The sequence below is a fragment of the Saccopteryx bilineata genome, chromosome 5 (genome assembly GCF_036850765.1).
Source record: "Saccopteryx bilineata isolate mSacBil1 chromosome 5, mSacBil1_pri_phased_curated, whole genome shotgun sequence".
In the NCBI taxonomy this organism is placed as follows: domain Eukaryota; kingdom Metazoa; phylum Chordata; class Mammalia; order Chiroptera; family Emballonuridae; genus Saccopteryx; species Saccopteryx bilineata.
Window position 1 is genome coordinate 226,217,358 of NC_089494.1, and position 21,584 is coordinate 226,238,941.

The window sequence follows — 21,584 nt, forward strand, 5'->3', positions numbered from 1 at the left end:
TTGACTGAAATGTTTATTGGAAAATCTATGTCAAGATCCATAATTTAAAAGTATTTAAAACAAATTAAAAACATCTATAAAAGCTTAGAACATTCAGAAATTTAAGATAAAACAAATTTTAGAAAATTTTAGTATCATGGTTATAAAAACAATTATAGCAAGCTATACATTTTTCTATACATTTATAGAAAACATTAAAAATAAATAAATCTAACAAAATATGTCTTGCTGTTGTTTGGGGGCAAGGTATGAACAAATATTTTATTTACATGTATTTATTAGAAGATTTTCCATTTGACATTGCAAATAGTTCCATTTCTTTTGTACTTTGCTGTGTAATACATGAGTTCACACAAAGGAGATGGAATACATAAAAATATAGATGGTGGTAAAGTAAGCCACACCACCCCAAAATATAAACTGAATTATTGCAAAGCGCATAACTCACTCAAACAAGGCTTATTAGTTTTAGAAAAAGAGTACTGCCTACCCCAGCTACACACAAGTGCACACACACCAGCTCCACTTTATGAAACCACAGGAGGAAACAAAATGTATCACAAATAATTAGCCTTCCACTTTCCTACCTGAGTTTTTAAGTTCTTTTTCAATCATAATGAAATCTACTAACAGGATTTTCTTCATATTTGTATTGGTGCAATCACGATTAATTTTTGTATCTAATATTTTATTTTGTACTACTGTTCTTTTATTAATATATGCATATATTTATATTCTTTAAAATTAAAACTTTGAAAATTAACTGCAAAAAGCTGTTTTCTACTTAATATGCCATAGTTCAGTGTTTATATATCATTCTGGAAGACTGATTAAATTACAACATACAGGTTAGAAACAAAATCTGATATTATTGACTGTATGTTGAAATTTTAAAAACACGTTTCACTATATTTATCTCATATACTTTCATATTCTGAAATTTTAAGATTAATAGTAAAATATTTTATTTACTAAAAAAAGTCCCAAATTTCTGTTCTATGGTTTAAAAAAATTTTTAATACAGCTTTTGGTTTGACTCTGATAAAATCTGCACTGTGTAAAGTCCATGTGATAGTGAAAATAACATTGTACATAAGATCTAAATGTACCTTTCCCATCACAGTTCTCCTAGTTGGCAACAATAAATTACATATGGTAATCATTATTTTATCAAGACCTTGGCTATTATAAAAATAAACCTGAATATATTCCCCTCAGTGATAGACAGTAAATTGGTAAATAATTAATTTCACATTTAGAAGAAAAAAGTTAAGTGTGACAGCATAACATCAAAGTGATAATCCTTTGTGAACACATTAAAGGTACGGGTTATAAACACAGGCATGAGAACTAAAAACACTTTAAAAACAAGTACTATGAGAATATTTATATACAAATATCATGGCTCATTAAGAAAAAGGTTATTAAAGCATAATGTGAACAATATGTTATATTAATTCACAGTATAAACACATTTTGAGGAGTAATTTAAGTCAGGAATAATAAAAATACAGATAGAACATCAGTTAGCACTATTAATACTTGTTTTTTTCTGCCATATGTATGAAAATATACATAGATACAGCTCTTTTAAACTAAATTTTTTACATAAATATTCACTGATTTAAATAAAAGTTGACAGAGGTAGAATATGTGTCAATATTCATGATTTTTCAGGAACAAGTACTTCAAATATATTATTACTGTTCTGTCCTTTAACAAGTCCACAGAGCCAACTCACTGAAAGTCGTCATTCTGAAAAAGAGAGGAGGGAAATGTGGATTAAGAAAAAAAAAAAGATAGGCCTGACCTGTGGTGGCGCAGTGAATACCGAAACCCTAATTGCTATTTTCTCTGGGTTGTAGGATTAAAAGTAATTTTGAGCTCTGGCTTAGCTGGTTAGACTGTCGTCCAGCTATGCCAAAGTTGCAGGCAGGGCTCAAAATTACTTTTAATCCTAGAGTTTCGGTATTCTTCATTTTGTATTTAATCTGTAATTAACATACACATGCATAAACATACTCTGATAGAGATCATACTCAAGATAGTTTTTATCCTGTTTGTTTTGTTCTTTGTGGTTTTCCCCCCTGATGTTGTGAGGATTTATTGAAATCATTAAGAACATTTTCAAAAATACCATTTTAAAATATTCTGGGATTTATTTATCATTTTCCTTTTATGGGACATATACCTTGTTTCCTATTTTTTTCTCAAATCAGTAATGTTTTATATCAGTATTAGAAAACATGTCTATAATATCTTCTTAAGTGTGTCCTCCTAAATATGGAAAAATATGATTGCTTTCTCAGTGTATCCATTATGGGATTTTTCATATTTTAAAGTGAATATTTTAATTGGGAGGATGATTAGATACACATAAGGTGAAAATACTTTGAAAAATATCTGACTGTCCATAACATTTTAAGACTCAGATAACATAATTTTTAGTACTTATTTATAATTTTATTAAACCTAGACATCAGCCTGACTGGTGGTGGCACAATGGATAGAGTGTTGACCTGGGACACTTGAGGTCCCAGGTTCAAAGCCCTGAGGTCACACTGTCTTGAGCACAACCTCACTAACTTGAGTGAGGGGTCCCTGGCTTGAGCCCAAGGTCACTGGCTCAGCAGGAGCCCCCCAGTCAAGGCACATATGAGAAAGCAATCAGTGAACAACTAAGGTGCCGCAGTGAAGAATTGATGCTTCTCATCTCTCTTCCTTCTTGCCTCTCTCTCTCTCTCTCTCTCTCTCTCAAAAACAAAAAACCTAGACCTTATATTATCCCTTATTTTGAGTGATTTTTTTCTCAATTAATATGCTGTATTATTTCAGTCCTCATGTATTTTAATGTACTTTGGTATTGAAGGGACTTTTTGAGATAGAGAACAGTACTTCTTACCCACTAAATACAAATATAACTTGATTACAGGCAACGGTTTTATTAATAAGAGTATAATTTCAATTAAAGCATTACTGATTGTTTTGTAGTTCATCTTCCAGGAAGAGTTCTTTCATCTTAACCCTTCAACGGGTCTCCTTGAGTTACAGAATAAAGTCTACAATCTCTAATTTAGTCTCACATTAAACAGTTCTATATGTCCCACTCTACCTTCCACGCCTTTCTTCCTCATTATTCCCCAACCTGCCATCCCAACCAGATTCAGCCTTTGTGCCACATGCATTCCTGTCTATCACTGTCCATACTTTAGCACTGATTATTTATACCTTGGATTTGGCACTTCATAAAGTATTTCTCTGTGATGTCTCATATTGTCACAATGATTTCTTAAAATTGTATATACCCACATAACCATCACCACCAAATAGAACATCCCATCTTTCCCCAAAGGTGGGAATCCCACTTTTGCAGGCAATCTCCTGGTCCCACCCCGAACACTACTTCCTGAATTTTTATAAACACAGATTAGTTTTGCTTGTCCATGGCCTCATACCTACCTTTCTGATAATGATCAGTTTATGTGTTCAGGAGAATTTAAAGGAGACCTCCGAGTGGAGCTAAGGGGTGGAGTGGGAAGACCGTGTCGACGCATCTCCTGGATTGCTCGTTCTCTGTCAAATCAGATCAAGAGATTATACCAAAGAGGGTCATACAAGTATAATGGGCTGCTATTGTTAAAATTTTCTACTCAATTAGCTTCTATTTCTACTAAATTTAAATCCTATGTCCTTATATGATTTTTAAGTAGTAGATAAAATATTTCAATTAAAGGAATTGTATTATGAGACTGCTCAAAAACCTTGAGAAGAGATTTCCAAAGTTGGTGGTTCCCCCTTGCCCCTCCCTTACCCACCTCTTCTTGCACATAAATCTAGCCCTCTTCCTTCTTTCTGCCTCAGATTCCCAAATGTCAGAAGTAAAAGAATCCATTCTCTGTGTTAGGCTTTCCTTTCCTGTGTCTGTATTGGCTCCAAAAAGCATGGGGACAGCACTGCCACCTCCTTTGTTAGTCTCTGGCCTAGATGTTTTCTGCCTTGAGTTCTTCAGTGCCCAGGATTTCTACCTAGTTGGGTGTTTTATGAATAACTTTTCACAATTATTTCTCTAAGGACATTTTTAAAGATATCCCGCCCCCAAAGTATGCCTACAAACCACAAAATTTTAATACTTAGTTACATTGTTTACATACTGTGGTCCCTTTAGAGAGCCATACATCACTGTAATACCTAAGGGTTTTTTTGCCCCTCCCTTTCCCCCCAAGAACCAATTTTGTCACACAGGGTGGCACTACTGCCCTTCTAAGAATGCATGATTTAGCCCTGGCTGGTTGGCTCAATGGTAGAGTGTTGGCCCAGTGTGTGGATGTCCAGGGTTCAATTCCCAGACAGGGTACACAGAAAAAGTGCCAATCTGCTTCTCTCCCCCTCCCCCTCTCTCCTCTCTCCTTCCTTCCCCTCTCCTCTCCTTCTGCAGCATAGCTCAATTAGAGTGAGTTGGCCCTGGGCACTGAGGATGGTTCCATGGCCTCCGCCTCAGGCACTAAAAAACGGCTCCGGGTGCAATGGAGCAAAGATCTCAGATGGGCAGAGCATTGCCTCCTATTGGGCTTGCTGGGTGGATTCTGGTCAGGGCACATATGGAAGTCTTTCTCTGCCTCCCCTCCTCTCACTAAATTAAAAATAAAAAAAATAAAGAATGCATGATAAGCCCTGGTTGGTTGGCTCAGCGGTAAGCATCAGCCCAGTATATGGAAGTCCTGGGTTCAATTCCCGGTCAGGGAACTCAGGAGTGACCATCTGCTTCTCTAGCTTTCCCCTTCTCTCTTTCTCTCTTCCCCTCCCACAGCCATGGCTAGAATGGTTTGAGCAAGTTGAGTACTGAGGATGGCTTCATGGCATAGCCTCAGGCACTAAAATAGCTCAGTTGCTGAGCAACGGAGCAGTAGCAGCAGATGAGCAGAGCACCACCTAGTAGGGAGCTTGCCAGGTAGATCCTGGTTGGGGTGCATGTGGTAGACTGTCTCTCTGCCTCCTCATCTCTCAATTAAAAAAAATAAAAGCAAGCATGATCTAGCTGGATGATAAGAAGGAGAGACATGGCCACGCGGGTCAAGGTGTCTTTGGGCACTGGGGTAAGAAAAAAGGAGAGAAATCAAGGGGTTCTATAACCTTGGGCAATAGAAAGCTTGACTTAGAACCCTTGAATTGAAAGAATTTAAGTTAGGAAATGGAAATCATATATGTATAATTTAGCATTTTAAGAAACTAGGTCATTTCAATGACAAGAGATTAAAAACAGTTTTCAAGACACTGGTGCAATCTCAGGCTTCACTCCTCACTGAAATCCTAAATATTGAATTCTTAGCAAATTCAGTCTGTACTTCAAATAGCACATCACTCAAGTTTTTATATCAATGGATAAGAATAAGAGAATTCAAAAATTGATCTAATAAGCAATTTGACCACTATTGGAGAATGCCCTCTCAGAAAGCTGGGATACATATTTACGGTACTGATACAGTAGGAAAGAGGAATGGAAGAGGACCTGACGACTGATTTGCAAATCAGACTGTAACTGTTAAAGCAGGTCTCATCCTGTTTTTAACACTCAGGGGCTAAAATTTTTAACATAGTGAAACAAATGAATGAAAATATAACTGAGTATGAAAATTAGTAATCTATAGAGAATATATCCTACAGGTTAGTAACACAGGCTTTAAAATTAGGCAGACCTGCCTAAATTGAATTCTTGACTCTGCCATTTACTATTTGTACCATCCCAGTTTCCTATAATATAGGCTTAATAATAGATTGTTAGGATTATCAAATATACATATAGTATCTGGTACATATTTGTTAACCGACCTTATTATAATCATCAGCATCATCACTTATTTAATGATTTGTATTTAGAGTTTCCCACTGGACTACATTGTTTTGGACTTTTTTTTTTTTTTGACTCCTGTGGAATCCTTACTAGCTTGCTCATTCCCTCACTTCCTAACTATATTCTCTGAAATAATGCCCTAATTTTGCCTTGAAAAATACTATGGGAAACAGTTATATAATATTTGCTACTTTATTTACTGTTGGGATATTATCTTTCACAACACTTGTTGCCTTTTTAGAAAGAATTACTAAAGAAATTTGAGTATTAATGCTAAAAAAAATGTTTGCTCTTTGTAAGCCACATTAAATCCTTTTTGGAATAGGATATGAAATAAATAAAAACACAGTCTAATGCTACAAATTTTCTTACCGTTCATATCTTTCAGCTGAAATCTGCCTTTTTAGTGCATCAAGATCTGTTTGTAACTGCACCACTTTAGTCCGAAGCATGGTATTCTCCCGGCTTTGACTAGTTCTTAAAAATAAATTTTAAAAATTAAAGAAATAAATAACAAATGTTCTGTTTTGTAGAGTTAAGTGCTATAAATTCTTTTTTTTTTAATAAATACAAAGGAGATGATACTTAAGGATAAAAAAAAAAAGAGAAGATCAAGACTTGCAACAAGAATTCTCTAGACTTCTGGAGTTTCTGTCCCAAAGTTTTCTTTTTCATGCATTTTATTTATTTTCCTGTGCCTCTAGCATGTGCATGGCACTGCAGGATTGCTGGAGATGCGAATTTGAATTAGACGTGGATTATAACATCTAGTTGTAAAGTATCTTCACTGGCTCTTTCTCAACTCCTGCTTCGGAAAGAAATATTTCTAACTCTTTCTTAAAAGTTAATTATTCCACTTCTACTATCTACTCTGAGTTTCCCCTCTTCTTCCAACAAATTCGTCTAAATCTCTCCATCCTAGTAAGACACGATCATCAATCTCCAAAAATGTAATCAATACACAAGAGGGTCAAATTGCACAGCTTTTCTGGAGTCTTCCCTAATGCACAGCATGAGACACTGTGGACACTCCCATCCTGAAATGCTCTCTCCTTTGTTGACTCCGCTCTTCCCTGCTCCAATGTAGGCAGTTTTCTAATTCACTCATCCACTTCCACAGGACCCATTTCTATGGTAAAGATACACAAATCTACATCTCCAACACGATGTCTCTTCTGAAATAAACCTTTTAAACTTCCAAAAGCAGCAGCCACATAAGTAAAATATTTTGGTTTTATACCACCCTTAACACTCCCATCCCCTCCTCTCTCCAAAATTAAAAAAAATGTTTTTTTGTTCCTCCATTGTTTTTTGAATCATTTGTTTTATGCTACAAGTCTATAAAATTTTATTCGTTAAAGATTATTTTTTGAGAAGCTATTTTCCTCATATAGATACACTTGTGACACTTACAATTTGCTTTCTGAAAGAGTTAACTTCTCCTTAAGTAGCTGAATTTCTGTATCCTTCTCGTGAGAGGTTAAATGAGAATGAAATTCTTTATCTCTATTTGTAGCCAGCAATGACTCAAGGTTTTTAATTGTATGTCTCTCACTTAAAAGTTGTTTTTTTAACAGCTCTGATTCTGATTTTATATTTTCTAATTCCACCACAACCTACAGAGAAAACAAAGTAAGATTACTTCAGTACAATTTTATACTTACTCTGAAAAATCATCTGCAAAGCTTCATAAACATACATCAGCTCCTTCATTCTCGGTACCACTTAAACACTTTGAACCACTTTTTTAAGTATAAAAAAAATCTAATTTTCAAAATAATCTTTGCTATTTTTAGTAAGGGCTTTTTTTCGGTTATGAGAAGTACTTCAACCGTCAAATAGACTTCTCTAGTACTACCATAGTAGGAGAGGGTCATTAGCAAAAATTTTAAAATTTTGCCACCCCATCAGCAAGGAGGCCCTTCTGGTCTATTAAATCTGTTTCCTCTAACTACACAGTCAAGCCAGTACTTGAGCTTCTCAGTACCTGAAAACAGAGATACTAAATGAGTGAAAATTAAAAACACCAATGCTTGACTGAAAACACACACTGGGTTATTCAGTTTGGGAATGAGAAATACCAGCTACCTAGACTTTTAAAGATTTAAATGCCTTGAGATTTTTATCAGGAAAAAATGTTCTACTTAGGAAGCAGTGAAATGCTCACACCTCCATTTAAGTGTTACCTTTAAACAGAGGAAGAATGTACTGGGACATGCTTCTCTGTAAAAGACTAACATTCTCCTAAATACCCATCCATTCTAAAACAGACCAGCACCTAATTTCATCACCATGTTTGCCAGAGAAATCTAGTAGTCAAATTTGGTTCTCAAAATCCTGGAGTCAAATGTAACTACTCTAAAGGTGAATAAATATATTAGGCAATAAAGTAAAAAAAATAGAACAGGGTTCAATGAAACAATGTGTTAACAATAATACTTTTTAAAGTTCTTACCCTCTCAAATTCAAGGCTTTTAGCATTCAATTGTTGGGTCAGAATATCTTTGCCTGAATCAAGCTTAATACAGAGTTCTCTAAGAGATGACAAGTCACTGAATACTGCTGCCTTCTCATCTTCCTGATGTCTCAGCTCTCCTTCTAATCTGGATATGGCTTTTGCCATTGATGAGATCTGAGATTCGTAAGCATGATGCGCATTTATGTGCTAAAAGTAAAAAAAAAAGAAACAGGTAAAAAGTAACCCAATAATTTTAAAGGCTGGAATCTGTGTACCTACCACCTCACCTTATAAAAATATAACAGCCAAATTTTGCATGTTTTCAGATACTCTCAAGAAGCTGTGTGCTATATTTAAAGATGGCCTATTTAATGCTTAACAGAATGAACTGCGTATAATTACTAATCATAATAACTAAGTATTCAATACTTCACATATATATTTACAAGGTGCAGCATGTAAATTATTGTTTTAGGGTGTTCTGAATATGAGAGATTTCTTTTTTTCCTTTTTTTTTTTTTTTTTTACAGAGACAGAGAGAGAGTCAGAGAGAGGGACAGACAGGGACAGACAGACAGGAACGGAGAGATGAGAAGCATCAATCATTAGTTTTTCGTTGCGTGTTGCAACACCTTAGTTGTTCATTGATTGCTTTCTCATATGTGCTTTGACCGTGGGTCTTCAGCAGACCGAGTAACCCCTTGCTGGAGCCAGCGACCTTGGGTTGAAGCTGGCGAGCTTTTGCTCAAACCAGATGAGCCTGCACTCAAGCTGGCAACCTCGGAGTCTCGAACCTGGGTCTTCCACATCCCAGTCTGACACTCTATCCACTGCACCACCGCCTGGTCAGGCAATATGAGAGATTTCTAAAGTTATATTAAATTTTTCTTTATAAATTCTTTCTTATGATAATTACTTTTCAAGAAAAAACATATTTACAGGGTGGGACAAAAGTTTACAGTTATCGGTATGGGAAATAATACAATAATTAATAATAGTACAAGTATAATTCTGTTTTGCATACTCACAACTGTAAACCTACTTTACCACACCCTACACTTATCACTCATCAATAGTCTTTAAATACTGAATTTCAAAAATGGAGTTTGCTTTAAAACAAAATACCTGAAGTCATATTTAAACTTAATTTAATAATAATACACTACTTTATAACATATTAATAACTGAAATAATGAACAAAGTTTGAAATACTAAGATATTTTTACTTTGAAAAACCCACATTTTAAATTTCTTACACTTTAGAGTTTGAGTGATAAATACAAACTGATTTAAATTCTATTTCTAGAGTTTAAGAAGAAGCAAATACTTGCAAATTAATTCAAATAGGCTTTACTGAAATTAATCAACTATAAAAATCAAATACTGTGTGTAAAGATTTAATAAATGCTGCCCTGGTCAGGTAGCTCAGTTGGTTAGAGAATTGTTCCTATACACCAACATTGCAGGTTTGATCCCTGGTCAGAGCATATACAAAATTAACCAATGAATGCATAAATAAGTGCAGCAACAAATCAATGTTTCTCTCTCTCTCTCTCTCTCTTCAAAAGAAATAAATTAAAACATTTTTTAAAGATTTAATGTCAACAGTTGCAGAAAAGTAAATATTTGGATTTTCCAAATATGAATGAGTTAATAAATCAATGGTTCCCCAGAACAAACTAAATATAATATATGAATCAATTTAATCAATTCCATATACCACATAAGAACATGGACAACATCAGAGAACTAAAGAATAGTTTCTCCTGATAACTCTTTAAAGGTTGAAAAGCATGCTTTTATTTTTTAAATTTATTTATTGATTTTAGAGAGGTAGGGAAAGAATATTGATCTGAAGAGGGGTCAAACCTGCTTTGCATATCAGGATGATGCTCTAACCAACTGAGTTAGTTATCCAGCCAGGGCAAAAAAGCATGCCTTTAGTTACTATATTCTAAATAGAAACAGACATAGTGTATTAGTTTCCTAGGACACTGTAACAAATTACTACAAATTACTGCAAATTACTGGGTGGCTCACAACAATGGAATCTATTCCCTCTCAATTCCGGAGGTTCCAAGTCTGAAATTTAGACATCAACAGTTTGCCTTTCCTGGAGGTACTGAGGGATAATTTGTTCTTTGCCTCTCTCCCATCTTCTGGCGGTTGCTGCCAATCCTTGGAGTTCCTTGCCTTATCTGCATATCACTCCAATCTCTGCCCTACTTTTTTTTGTGTGTGACAGAGACAGAGAGAGTCAGAGAGAGGGACAGATAGGAACAGACAGGAAGGGAGAGAGATGAGAAACATCAATTCTTTGTTGTGGCACTTTAGTTGTTCATTGACTGCTTTCTCATATGTGTCTTGACGGGGAGGGGGGGCTACAGCAGAACAAGTGATCCCTTGCTCAAGCCAGCGACCTTGGACTCAAGCTGGTGGGCCTTGCTCAAACCAGATGAGCTCGTGCTCAAGCTGGCAGCCTTGGGGTCTCAAACTTGAGCCCTCTACATCCCAGTCCGACGTTCTATCCACTGTGCCACCGCCTGTCAAGCCTGCCCCTATTTTTGCCTGGCACTCTTCCTTGTGTCTTCTGTGTCCAAATTTCTCTTTTAAGACAGCAATTTTCAACTGTTTTTTATCTCATGGCACACACAAACTAAATACTAAAATTCTGTGGCACACCAAAACATGTATTTTTGCTAATTTGACAAAAAAATAGCATAATTTTGATTTATTCACACCAATGGCTACTATTATGTAAGCTGTTGTCATTTTTTTGACAATCGATCAGTGCCCCTGACTAAAGTGTCAGGTATTATACATTTTAAATATTCTTATGGTGCACCAGTTGAAAATTGCTGTTATAAGGGACACAAGTCATTGGGGTATGGCCTGTGCTACTGTTGTATAACATCATTTTAACCTGATTTTAACTGCAAAGATACTGTTATCAAAAAAGGTCATAGTCACAAGTACTGGGGGTTAGGACCTAAATAAATCTTTTAGGGGGCAATAATTCTACATACTATAACTATATTTATTTTAGCAGAGGAAGGGGTGAGAGAAAGAGATAAAGAGAGGAAGGGAGAGAGATGAGAAGCATCAACTTATAGTTGCGGCACTTTAGCTATTCATTGATTACTTCTCATATGTGCCTTGACCAGGGGGCCCAAGCCAAGCCAGTGACTCCTTGCTTAAGCCAGTGACCTTGGGCTCAAGACGGTGACCTTGGGGTTCAAGCCAGTGACCATGGGATCATTTGGACCTCAGCTCAGCATCGACATTATCCACTGTGCCACCACCTGTCAGGCTCTATATACTATAGATAATATTTCCTTCTGAAAAATGAAGACTGCAATACTGTATTAAACACACACACACACACACACACACACACACACACACAAATCTAATAGCCAACTATTCTAAATAAATATAACTTAGGGTCCATATATATATATATATATATATATATATATATATATATATTTTTTTTTTTTTTTTGTATTTTTCCGAAGCTGGAAATGGGGAGGCAGCCAGACAGACTCCCGCATGCGCCCGACCAGGATCCACCTGGCATGCCCACCAGGGGGCAATGCTCTGCCCATCTTGGGGCGTCGCTCTGCCGCAATCAGAGCCATTCTAGCGCCTGAGGCAGAGGCCACAGAGCCATCCTCAGCGCCCAAGCAAACTTTGCTCCAGTGGAGCCTTGGCTGCAGGAGGGGAAGAGAGAGAAAGAGAGGAAGGAGAGGGGGAGGGGTGGAGAAGCAGATGGGCACTTCTCCTGTGTGCCTTGGCTGGGAATCGAACCCAGGACTTCTGCATGCCAGGACGATGCTCTACCACTGAGCCAACCGGCCAGGGCCGGGTCCCTATATTTTAACTGAATTCAAACTTTATTAAATTATTAGATTGTCTTTTTGACAAGAGCTTATTTAAATTCATATACAGAAGAATGAATTGGCACCCTTATATCGTACACAAAAGTTAACTCAAAATGGATCAAAGACCTTAACATAAGAGCTAAAACTTATACAAGTCTTAGAATAACATGGAGAGAAAGCCTCATTATATTGAACTTAGCAATCATTTCTTAAATATGACACCAAAAATACATGTAACAAGAGCAAAAAAAAACTAAATTGGACTTCATCAAAATGAAAAACTTCTATGCATCAAAGGATAAAACTGAGTGAAAAGTCAAGCTACAAATGAAAAAAAAATTAGAAAACATGTATCTCATAAGAGATTTAATATCCAGGTTATACATATAATTTCTACAACTCAATAACAAAAAATAACCTGATTTAATAACAAGGGGTGGAGAGGATGTGGAGAAAAAGGAACCCTCATTCATTGCTGGTGGGAATGCAAATTATACAACCATTATGGAAGAAAGTATGGTGGTCTTCAAAAAACTAAGAACTATCATATGACCCAGCAATCCCTCTACTGGGTATCTACCCTAAAAACTTGAAAACACCAGTACGTGAAGACACATGCACCCCCATGTTCATTGCACTATTGTTCACAGTGGCCAAGACATGGAAACAACCAAAGTGTCCCTCAGAGGATTGGATAAAAAAGATGTGATACATATATACAATGGAATACTACTCAGCCAGAAGAAATGATGACATATTGCCATTTACGACAATATGGATGGACCTTAGAACTGAGTGAAATAAGTAAATCAGAAAAAGCTAAGAACTGTATGATTTCATACAGAGGTGGGATATAAGATTGAGACTCATGGACATAGATAAAAATTAAGTGGTTACCAGGGAGATGGGTGGGGGAAGGGCATAAAGGGACAAAAAAACAGTGACAAAAATGGTTTAACTTTGGATGATGGGTATACAACATAATCAACAGTTCAAATGCTATAGAAATGTTTACCTGAAACCTATGTATTCTTATTGATCAATGTCACCCTGTTAAATTGAATTTTCTAAATAAAACAAAAAATAACCTGATTTAAAAATAGGCAAAGGATCTGAATTTCTCCAAAGAATATAAACAAATGGCCAGTAAACACACAAAACAATGCTCGACATTACCAATCATTAAGAAAATGCAAGTCAAACCCTTGCCAGGTAGCTCAGTTGGTTAGAGCATCATCTTGATAAAACAAGGTTGCAGGTTCAATTCCTGGTCAGGGCACATACAAGAATCAACCAATGAATGCATAAATAACTGGTACAACAAATCGTATCTCTCTCTCCCCTCCTTTTTCTCTAAAATCAAGAGGAAAAAAAGGAAAGAAAAGAAAATGCAAGTCAAATCCAAAATGAGATACCACCACTTCACTCCCATTGGGATGGCTATTATAAGAAAGTATAAAATAAGTGTTGACAAGGATGTTGAGAAATTGAAATCCTTACACTGCTAATGGGAATATAAAATAGTGTAGACCTTGTGGAAAACTGCATAAGAGTTCTTCAAAAAATCAGACAGGGAAATAACCATATGATCAGGCAATTCCACTTTTGGGTATATCCTAAAGAATTGAAATCACCTGACCTGTGGTGGCACAGTGGATAAAAGCATCAACCTAGAACACTGAGGTTGCTGGTTTGAAACCCTGGGCTTGCCTGGTCGAGGAACATATAGAAGATGATGCTTCTTGCTCCTCCCCACCATCCATCTCTCTCTCTCTCTCTTTTGTGTGGCAGAGACAGAGTGAGTCAGAAAAAGGGACAGATAGGGACAGACAGACAGGAAGGGAGAGAGATGAGAAATATCAATTCTTCACTGCGGTTCCTTAGTAGTCCACTGATTAATTTCTCACATGTGCCTTGACCGTGGGGCTACAGCAGACCAAATGACCCCTTGCTCTAGACAGCAACCTTGGGCTCAAGCTGGTGAGCCTTGCTCAAACCCGATGAGCCTGTGCTCAAACTGGCAACCTCGGGGTCTTGAACCCAGGTCCTCCACGTCCCAGTCTAACACTTTATCCACTGCACCACCGCCTGGTCAGACTCCTATCTCTCGCTCTTTCCCTCTCTCTCTTCTCTAAAATGAATAAAAGCGTAGGAAAAAAAAGAATTGAAATCAAGGACTCAAACAGATAATATATACACATGTTCATAGCAGCATTATTCTCAATGGTTAAAGATGGACACAAACCAAATATCCTTTGACAAATGAGTAGATAAACAAAATGTGGTTTACACATATAATGAAATATTATTCAGCCCCTGGCTGGTTGGCTCAGTATTATAACATTATTAACCTAGCATGTGGATGTTCCTGGTTCGATTCCCGGTCAGGGCACACAGAAGAAGCAACCATCTGCTTCTTCACCTTTCCCCCTCCTCCTTCTCCCTCTCTTCGCCTCCTGTAGCCATGGCTCAATTGGGTTGAGAGCATCAGCTCCAGGTGCTGAGGACTGGTCCAGGGAGACTCTGCCTCAGGCGCTAAAAACTGCTGGGTTGCAAGCATGGACCCAGATGAGAATTGTTGGGGGGATCCTGGGCAGGGTGCATGTGGGAGTCTATCTCCCTTCCTCTCACTTGGAAAAAGAAAAAATAAAAAAGAAACATTATTCACCTTTAAAGAGAAATGAAAGTCTGACACATGCTATATAACATGAATAACCTTGAGGTTAAGTGAATCTTAAGGCTAAGTATAAAATAAGCCAGTTGCAAAAAGATATATATTGTATGATTCTTCTTACAGGAGGTACATGGAGTATCACATCCATAAAGCAAGCAGAACAGTGGTTGCTAGGGGTGGGGGTGTGGAGACTAGGGAGTGAGTGTTAAATAGGTAGAGTTCCAGTTGAGGAAGATGAAAAGGTTCTGGAGTTAGATGGTGGTGACAGCTGCACACTAATGTGAATACAGCAATTGCCACAGAACAGCACACTTAAAATTGGATAAAATGGTAAATCTGATGTTAGGTCTATTTCACTACAATAAAAAAAGTAATGGTGCTCCTAAGCAAATTATTAGAATTCATGACAAAAGATCACAAAGCATTGATTTTATCAATGCTTAACCATCGCTTTAATTAAAGTACCTTTGAATGCTTTCTTTTCTATTAAGTAAAGTCTTCACAAGACAAACAAATGAATTACCTCCTGAATTTCCTTTTCCAACAGGTCCACTCTCTCACGAAGGTGTCTGCGCTCCGTGTCAATGGAGAGAAGCTCCAGCCGCACAGAGCTGCTTTCCCCCTCGGCCTGGTGGGCTTTGACCTCCCAGTCCTCAGCACGGCTGTGAAGCATCTGAAATCTGTCTAACAAATCTTGATTTTCTTTCTCCTGGTTTAAGCATAAGTAAATTGTTTCTAAATTAGTACCGGAATACCCATGTCACAAACATGCACACACACAGGGAGTTTTGTTTTAATTTAGGAAGCATAAGCTATCTGCGCAGACACTACACTAAGTCAGATCACTGGGGAGATATACAAAGACAGGCAGGGTCTCTCATCTCCTATGTTAATAATCTAATACAGGAGGCAGAACACAGAAATATAAAAAAGTAGAACAACAACAAACAATCAGTCTTAAATCCAACCTAGACAATGTCTCCTCACCTTGGTGGCCATTAAGCTCTCCCATCGAGACACCTCAGTTATGTAGTTATGAACTCGACTCTTCATTTCTTCTTTTTCTTGCACTGCTGCTTCCAATTCCAGTGAGATTTCCTATAAATCAGAAAGTTGAAGATGAATCTAAAATGAGCAGAGCAGCTAATGAGCTCTATTGTATTCAAATAGCTACTTCTGAATTTGGAGAATAAGAGAGAGTAGGAAAAAAGGAAAGCTGTTCCTGAATGTTTCGTGCATTTATTTTTCCTAACTGATCTTGACTTTTTACCCAAATATTACCACACATTTTTCATAATAATCCTAACCATGTATCTGGCTCATTGGCATTAAAAAAAATTCATGTATCAGCAAAATGCTTTATACAAAATAATGTTTACTTTTTAAAAAAACAAAATATTTAAAATATGATAATTACTGGTCTTCTGGATATAATACTTTAATAAACCAGCACAACAAAACTTATACCTTTAAGTATTTGACATCCTAAAATATTCATTAATTTACTTCTATTTATAAGGAAATTAAGCCACTGGAAGTAAGGACAAATCATTAAAATCTATCATGGGTCTTTAAAACACAGCAATTTTAGCCTGACCAGTGGTGGCACAGTAGGTAAGAGTGTGAAGAAACTGTACAGGCTCACTAGCTTGAGTACAGGATTGCTGGCTTGAGTCCAACGTCGCTGGCTTAAGCCCAAGGGGTCACTGGCTTGGCTAGAGCACCCCTGGTCAAGGCACATATTGTAGTAAGGTACCAAAAAGCTGCAAAATTAATATTGATATTCTAGGAGGAAAGGTCAGGCTTTCCTGTCCCGTCCTTCCTTTGGGGAGGGGGAGAGAGAAGACTGAAGAAGTTTCTGGCTTGCAAGGACAATGGGTCATTTAGTTTTAAAACTAAATGAAGGTTAACTAAGAAACTTCTTCTCTTTCAATGGGAGACAGAATTTACATACCACCTTACATTGACTGTAGTTCCTCCCCCCTTTCTGGAATCCTGAGAGTAACATACCTCTAGGCAAAAGAGGGACAATGAACCCTGAAAGATTATAAATGTTTTTTATTGTGTTGCCTTGAAAGTCTTAATGTTCTTGTGTATCCCTTAAACCAGGGGTCCCCAAACTTTTTACACAGGGGGCCAGTTCACTGTCCCTCAGACCGTTGAAGGGCCAGGACTATAAAAAAAACTATAAACAAATCCCTACGCACACTGTACATATCTTATTTTAAAGTAAAAAAACAAAACGGGAACAAATACAATATTTAAAATAAAGAACAAGTAAATTTAAATCAACAAACTGACCAGTATTTCAATGGGAACTATGGGTCTGCTTTTGGCTAATGAGATGGTCAATGTGCTCCTCTCACTGACCACCAATGAAAGAGGTGCCCCTTCCAGAAGTACAGAGGGGGCCGGATAAATGGCCTCAGGGGGCTGCATGTGGCCCGTGGGCCATAATTTGGGGACCCCTGCCCTAAACAAATGTAAGCTTGTGCTATGATGTCATGCTCTCCCCAGCCCGTGTGTGATCAAGGGTATATAACCAGTAACCAGCCCCTGAGATGTATTTGGTGCACAGGATTTGGGTCTGCAAATGCCCCGTGTCAGCTATATGCGGCCAGCATATTTAATAAATCTCCTCTTTTAATAAAACCCTTCAAAATTCATCTGGACTTGGTGTCTCTATGTAAACCCGCAGAAGTGAGGTACGGTACTTTTCAGCATCTGGGGTACAGTACTTTACAACAATATGAGAAGCAATCAATGAACAACTAAAGTGCTGCAACTATGAGTTGATGTTTCTCATTTCTCTCCCTGTCTGTCTCACTCTCTTAAAAAAAAAAAAAAAAAAGCACAGCAACTTCATCCTGGAAGTGATGTTGAGGTCCTCACCCAGTAGGGTGACAACAATTTCTGTTATAGGGAATAAATACCATGCTAACAGCTTTAGGAGTCCTTATAATGAAGATGAAAATGGTAAGGAGACCACAGTTGTACCTATTAGAACCCCTACAATGTATAGCAACATTCTAAACAATAATTTTTCTTTTAGTGAGTGAGAGAGAGACAGACAGAGACAGAAAGGGGGAGAGGTGAGAAACATCAACTCATAGTTGCAGCACTTTAATTGTTCAATGATTGCTTCTCATATGTGCCTTGACCAGCGGGGAGGGCTCCAGCCAAGCCAGTGACCCCTTCCTTGCTCAAGCCAGCAACCATGGGATCATGTTGATGATCACACAATCAGTAGGATGACCTCACGTTCAAGCTAGCAACCTTGGGGTTTTGAACCTGGGACCTTGGTGTCCCAGGTTGACACCCTATCCACTATGCCACCACCAGTCAGGCTAACCCACAATTTTAAATACCTTTATAAACATCATTATCAATAAATAAATAAATATTATTCTTAAAAAATATTATATAGGCCCTGGCCGGTTGGCTCAGCGGTAGAGCGTCGGCCTAGCGTGCGGAGGACCCGGGTTCGATTCCCGGCCAGGGCACACAGGAGAAGCGCCCAATTGCTTCTCCACCCCTCCGCCGCGCTTTCCTCTCTGTCTCTCTCTTCCCCTCCCGCAGCCAAGGCTCCATTGGAGCAAAGATGGCCTGGGCGCTGGGGATGGCTCTGTGGCCTCTACCTCAGGCGCTAGAGTGGCTCTGGTCGCAACATAGCGACGCCCAGGATGGGCAGAGCATCGCCCCCTGCTGGGCAGAGCATCGCCCCTGGTGGGCGTGCCGGGTGGATCCCGGTCGGGCGCATGCGGGAGTCTGTCTGACTGTCTGTCTCTCCCCGTTTCCAGCTTCAGAAAAATGGAAAAAAAAAATATTATATAAATATTGTTGATATTTATGTTATTAAAATTTTAACAATACTTCCAAACACATTTTATGAGGCCAACATAACCCTCATACCAAAACCAGGCAAGGACAGCACAAAAAAAGAAAACTACAGACCAATATCTCTAATGAATACAGATGCTAAAATACTAAACAAAATACTAGCAAATCGAATACACCAACATATTAAAAAAATAATACATCATGATCAAGTGGGATTCATCCCAGAATCTCAAGGATGGTTCAACATTCGTAAAATGGTTAAAGTAATACACCATATCAACAAAACAAAGAACAAAAACCACATGATCTTATCAATAGACGCAGAAAAGGCTTTCGATAAAATACAACACAATTTTCTGTTTAAGACTCTCAACAAAATGGGTATAGAAGGAAAATATCTCAACATGATAAAGGCCATATATGATAAACCATCAGCTAACATCATATTAAATGGCACTAAACTGAAGGCTTTTCCCCTTAAATCAGGAACAAGACAGGGTTGTCCACTCTCTCCACTCTTATTTAATGTGGTGCTAGAGGTTCTAGCCAGAGCAATCAGACAAGACAAAGTAATAAAAGACATCCATATCGAAAAAGAAGAAGTAAAGGTATCACTTTTTGCAGATGATATGATTCTATACATCAAAAACACCAAAGAACCTACAAAAAGACTACTAGAAACAGTAAGTCAATACAGTAAGGTCACAGGATACAAAATTAACATACAAAAGTCCATAGCCTTTCTATATGCCAACAATGAAACATTGGAGAACGAACTCAAAAAAATAATCCCCTTCACAATTGCAACAAAAAAAATAAAATACCTAAGAATAAACATAACAAAGAATGTAAAGGACTTATATAATGAAAACTACAAACCATTGTTAAGGGAAATAGAAAAAGATACAATGAGATGGAAGAATATTCCTTGCTCTTGGATAGGAAGATTAAATATAATCATGATGGCCATATTGCCCAAAGCAATATACAAATTTAATGCAATTCCATCAAAATTCCAATGACATTTTTTTAAAGAACTGGAACAAAAAATCATCAGATTTATATGAAACTATAAAAACCCCCGAATACCCAAAGCAATCCTAAAGAAAAAGAATGAAGCTGGAGGCATTACAATACCTGACTTCAAACTATATTATAGGGCCACGACAATCAAAACAGCATGGTATTGGCAGGAAAATAGACATTCAGACCAATGGGACAGAATAGAAAGTTCAGAAATAAAACCACATATATATGGTCAAATAATTTTTGATAAAGGGGCCAACAACACACAATGGAGAAAAGAAAGTCTCTTCAACAAATGGTGCTGGGAAAACTGGAAAGCCACATGCAAAAGAATGAAACTCGACTACAGTTTGTCCCCTTGTACTAAAATTCATTCAAAATGGATCAAAGACCTAAATATAAGACCTGAAGCAATAAAGTACATAGAAGAAGACATAGGTTCTAAACTCATGGACCTTGGTTTTAAAGAGTATTTTATGAATATGACTCCAAAGGCAAGAGAAGTGAAGGCAAAGATAAATGAATGGGACTACATCAGACTAAGAAGTTTTTGCTCAGCAAGAGAAACTGATAACATAATAAACAGACAGCCAACTAAATGGGAAATGATATTTTCAAACAACAGCTCAGATAAGGGCCTAATATCCAAAATATACAAAGAACTCATAAAACTCAACAACAAACAAACAAACAATCCAATAAAAATATGGGAAGAGGACATGAACAGACACTTCTCCCAGGAAGAAATACAAATGGTCAACAGATATATGAAAAGATGCTCATCTTCATTAGTTATTAGAGAAATGTAAATCAAAACTACAAAGATACCACCTCACATCTGTTAGATTAGCTATTATCAACAAGACAGGTAATAGCAAGTGTTGGAGAGGCTGTGGAGAAAAAGGAACCCTCATACACTGTTGGTGGGAATGTAAAGTAATACAACCATTATGGAAGAAAGTATGGTGGTTCCTCAAAAAACTAAAAATAGAACTACCATATGACCCAGCAATCCCTCTACTGGGAATATACCCCCAAAACTCAGAAACATTGATATGTAAAGACATATGCAGCCCCATGTTCATTGCAGCATTGTTCACAATGGCCAAGACATGGAAACAACCAAAAAGCCTTTCAATAGATGACTGGATAAAGAAGATGTGGCACATATACACTATGGAATACTACTGAGCCATAAGAAATGATGACATCGGATCATTTACAACAAAATGGATGGATCTTGATAACATTATACAAAGTGAAATAAGTAAATCAGAAAAAACCAAGAACTGCATTATTCCATACGTAGGTGGGACATAAAAACGAGACTAAGAGACATTGATAAGAGTGTGGTGGTTGGGGAGGGGGAAGGGGGAGAGGCACAAAGAAAACTATTGATAGTTAGAAGGTGACGGAGGACAATCTGACTTTGGGCGATGGGTATGCAACATAATTGATTTACAAGATAACCTGGATATGTTTTCTTTGAACATATGTACCCTGATTTATTGATGTCACCCTTGTAAAATTAATTTAAAAAATAAAGAATACTAGGAGATATAGGTAGTATTATCCTCTTATACTATGTGAATAAAATATTAGTAAAATGCATGATGAGATTTGGATTAAAATATTCTGACTCAAAAAAAAATTTTTTTTAAACATATTTAGAGCTTTAAGATCTGGAAAACAAAGAATTTAGAATAAAACTGTATACTAGAACAGTGGTCCCCAACCTTTTTTGGGCCACGGACCAGTGTAATGGCAGAAAATATCTTCATGGACCGCCCTTAAGGTGGGAGGAATAAATGTATCACGTGACCGAGGCAAGCGTCAAGAGTGAGTCTTAGACGG

At 37.3% G+C, this 21,584-nt stretch overlaps 1 protein-coding gene across 4 annotated transcripts in view; it reads right to left on the reverse strand.

Annotated features, from left to right (window-relative positions):
- CEP135 (centrosomal protein 135) overlaps positions 1–21,584 on the reverse strand; it is a 75,254-nt gene continuing 53,670 nt past the window's right edge. For 3 of the 4 annotated variants that reach the window (XM_066280758.1, XM_066280760.1, XM_066280761.1), the window contains 7 exons: positions 15,852–15,962; positions 15,388–15,573; positions 8,304–8,513; positions 7,262–7,464; positions 6,221–6,325; positions 3,460–3,573; positions 1–1,755 (listed from right to left, as the gene is read on the reverse strand). In XM_066280758.1, the coding sequence (XP_066136855.1) occupies positions 3,474–3,573; positions 6,221–6,325; positions 7,262–7,464; positions 8,304–8,513; positions 15,388–15,573; positions 15,852–15,962 (915 nt within the window). In that variant the 3' untranslated portion in view covers positions 1–1,755; positions 3,460–3,473. The remainder of the gene's footprint in view (positions 1,756–3,459; positions 3,574–6,220; positions 6,326–7,261; positions 7,465–8,303; positions 8,514–15,387; positions 15,574–15,851; positions 15,963–21,584) is intronic. The other variant, XM_066280759.1, reaches the window with a different exon arrangement.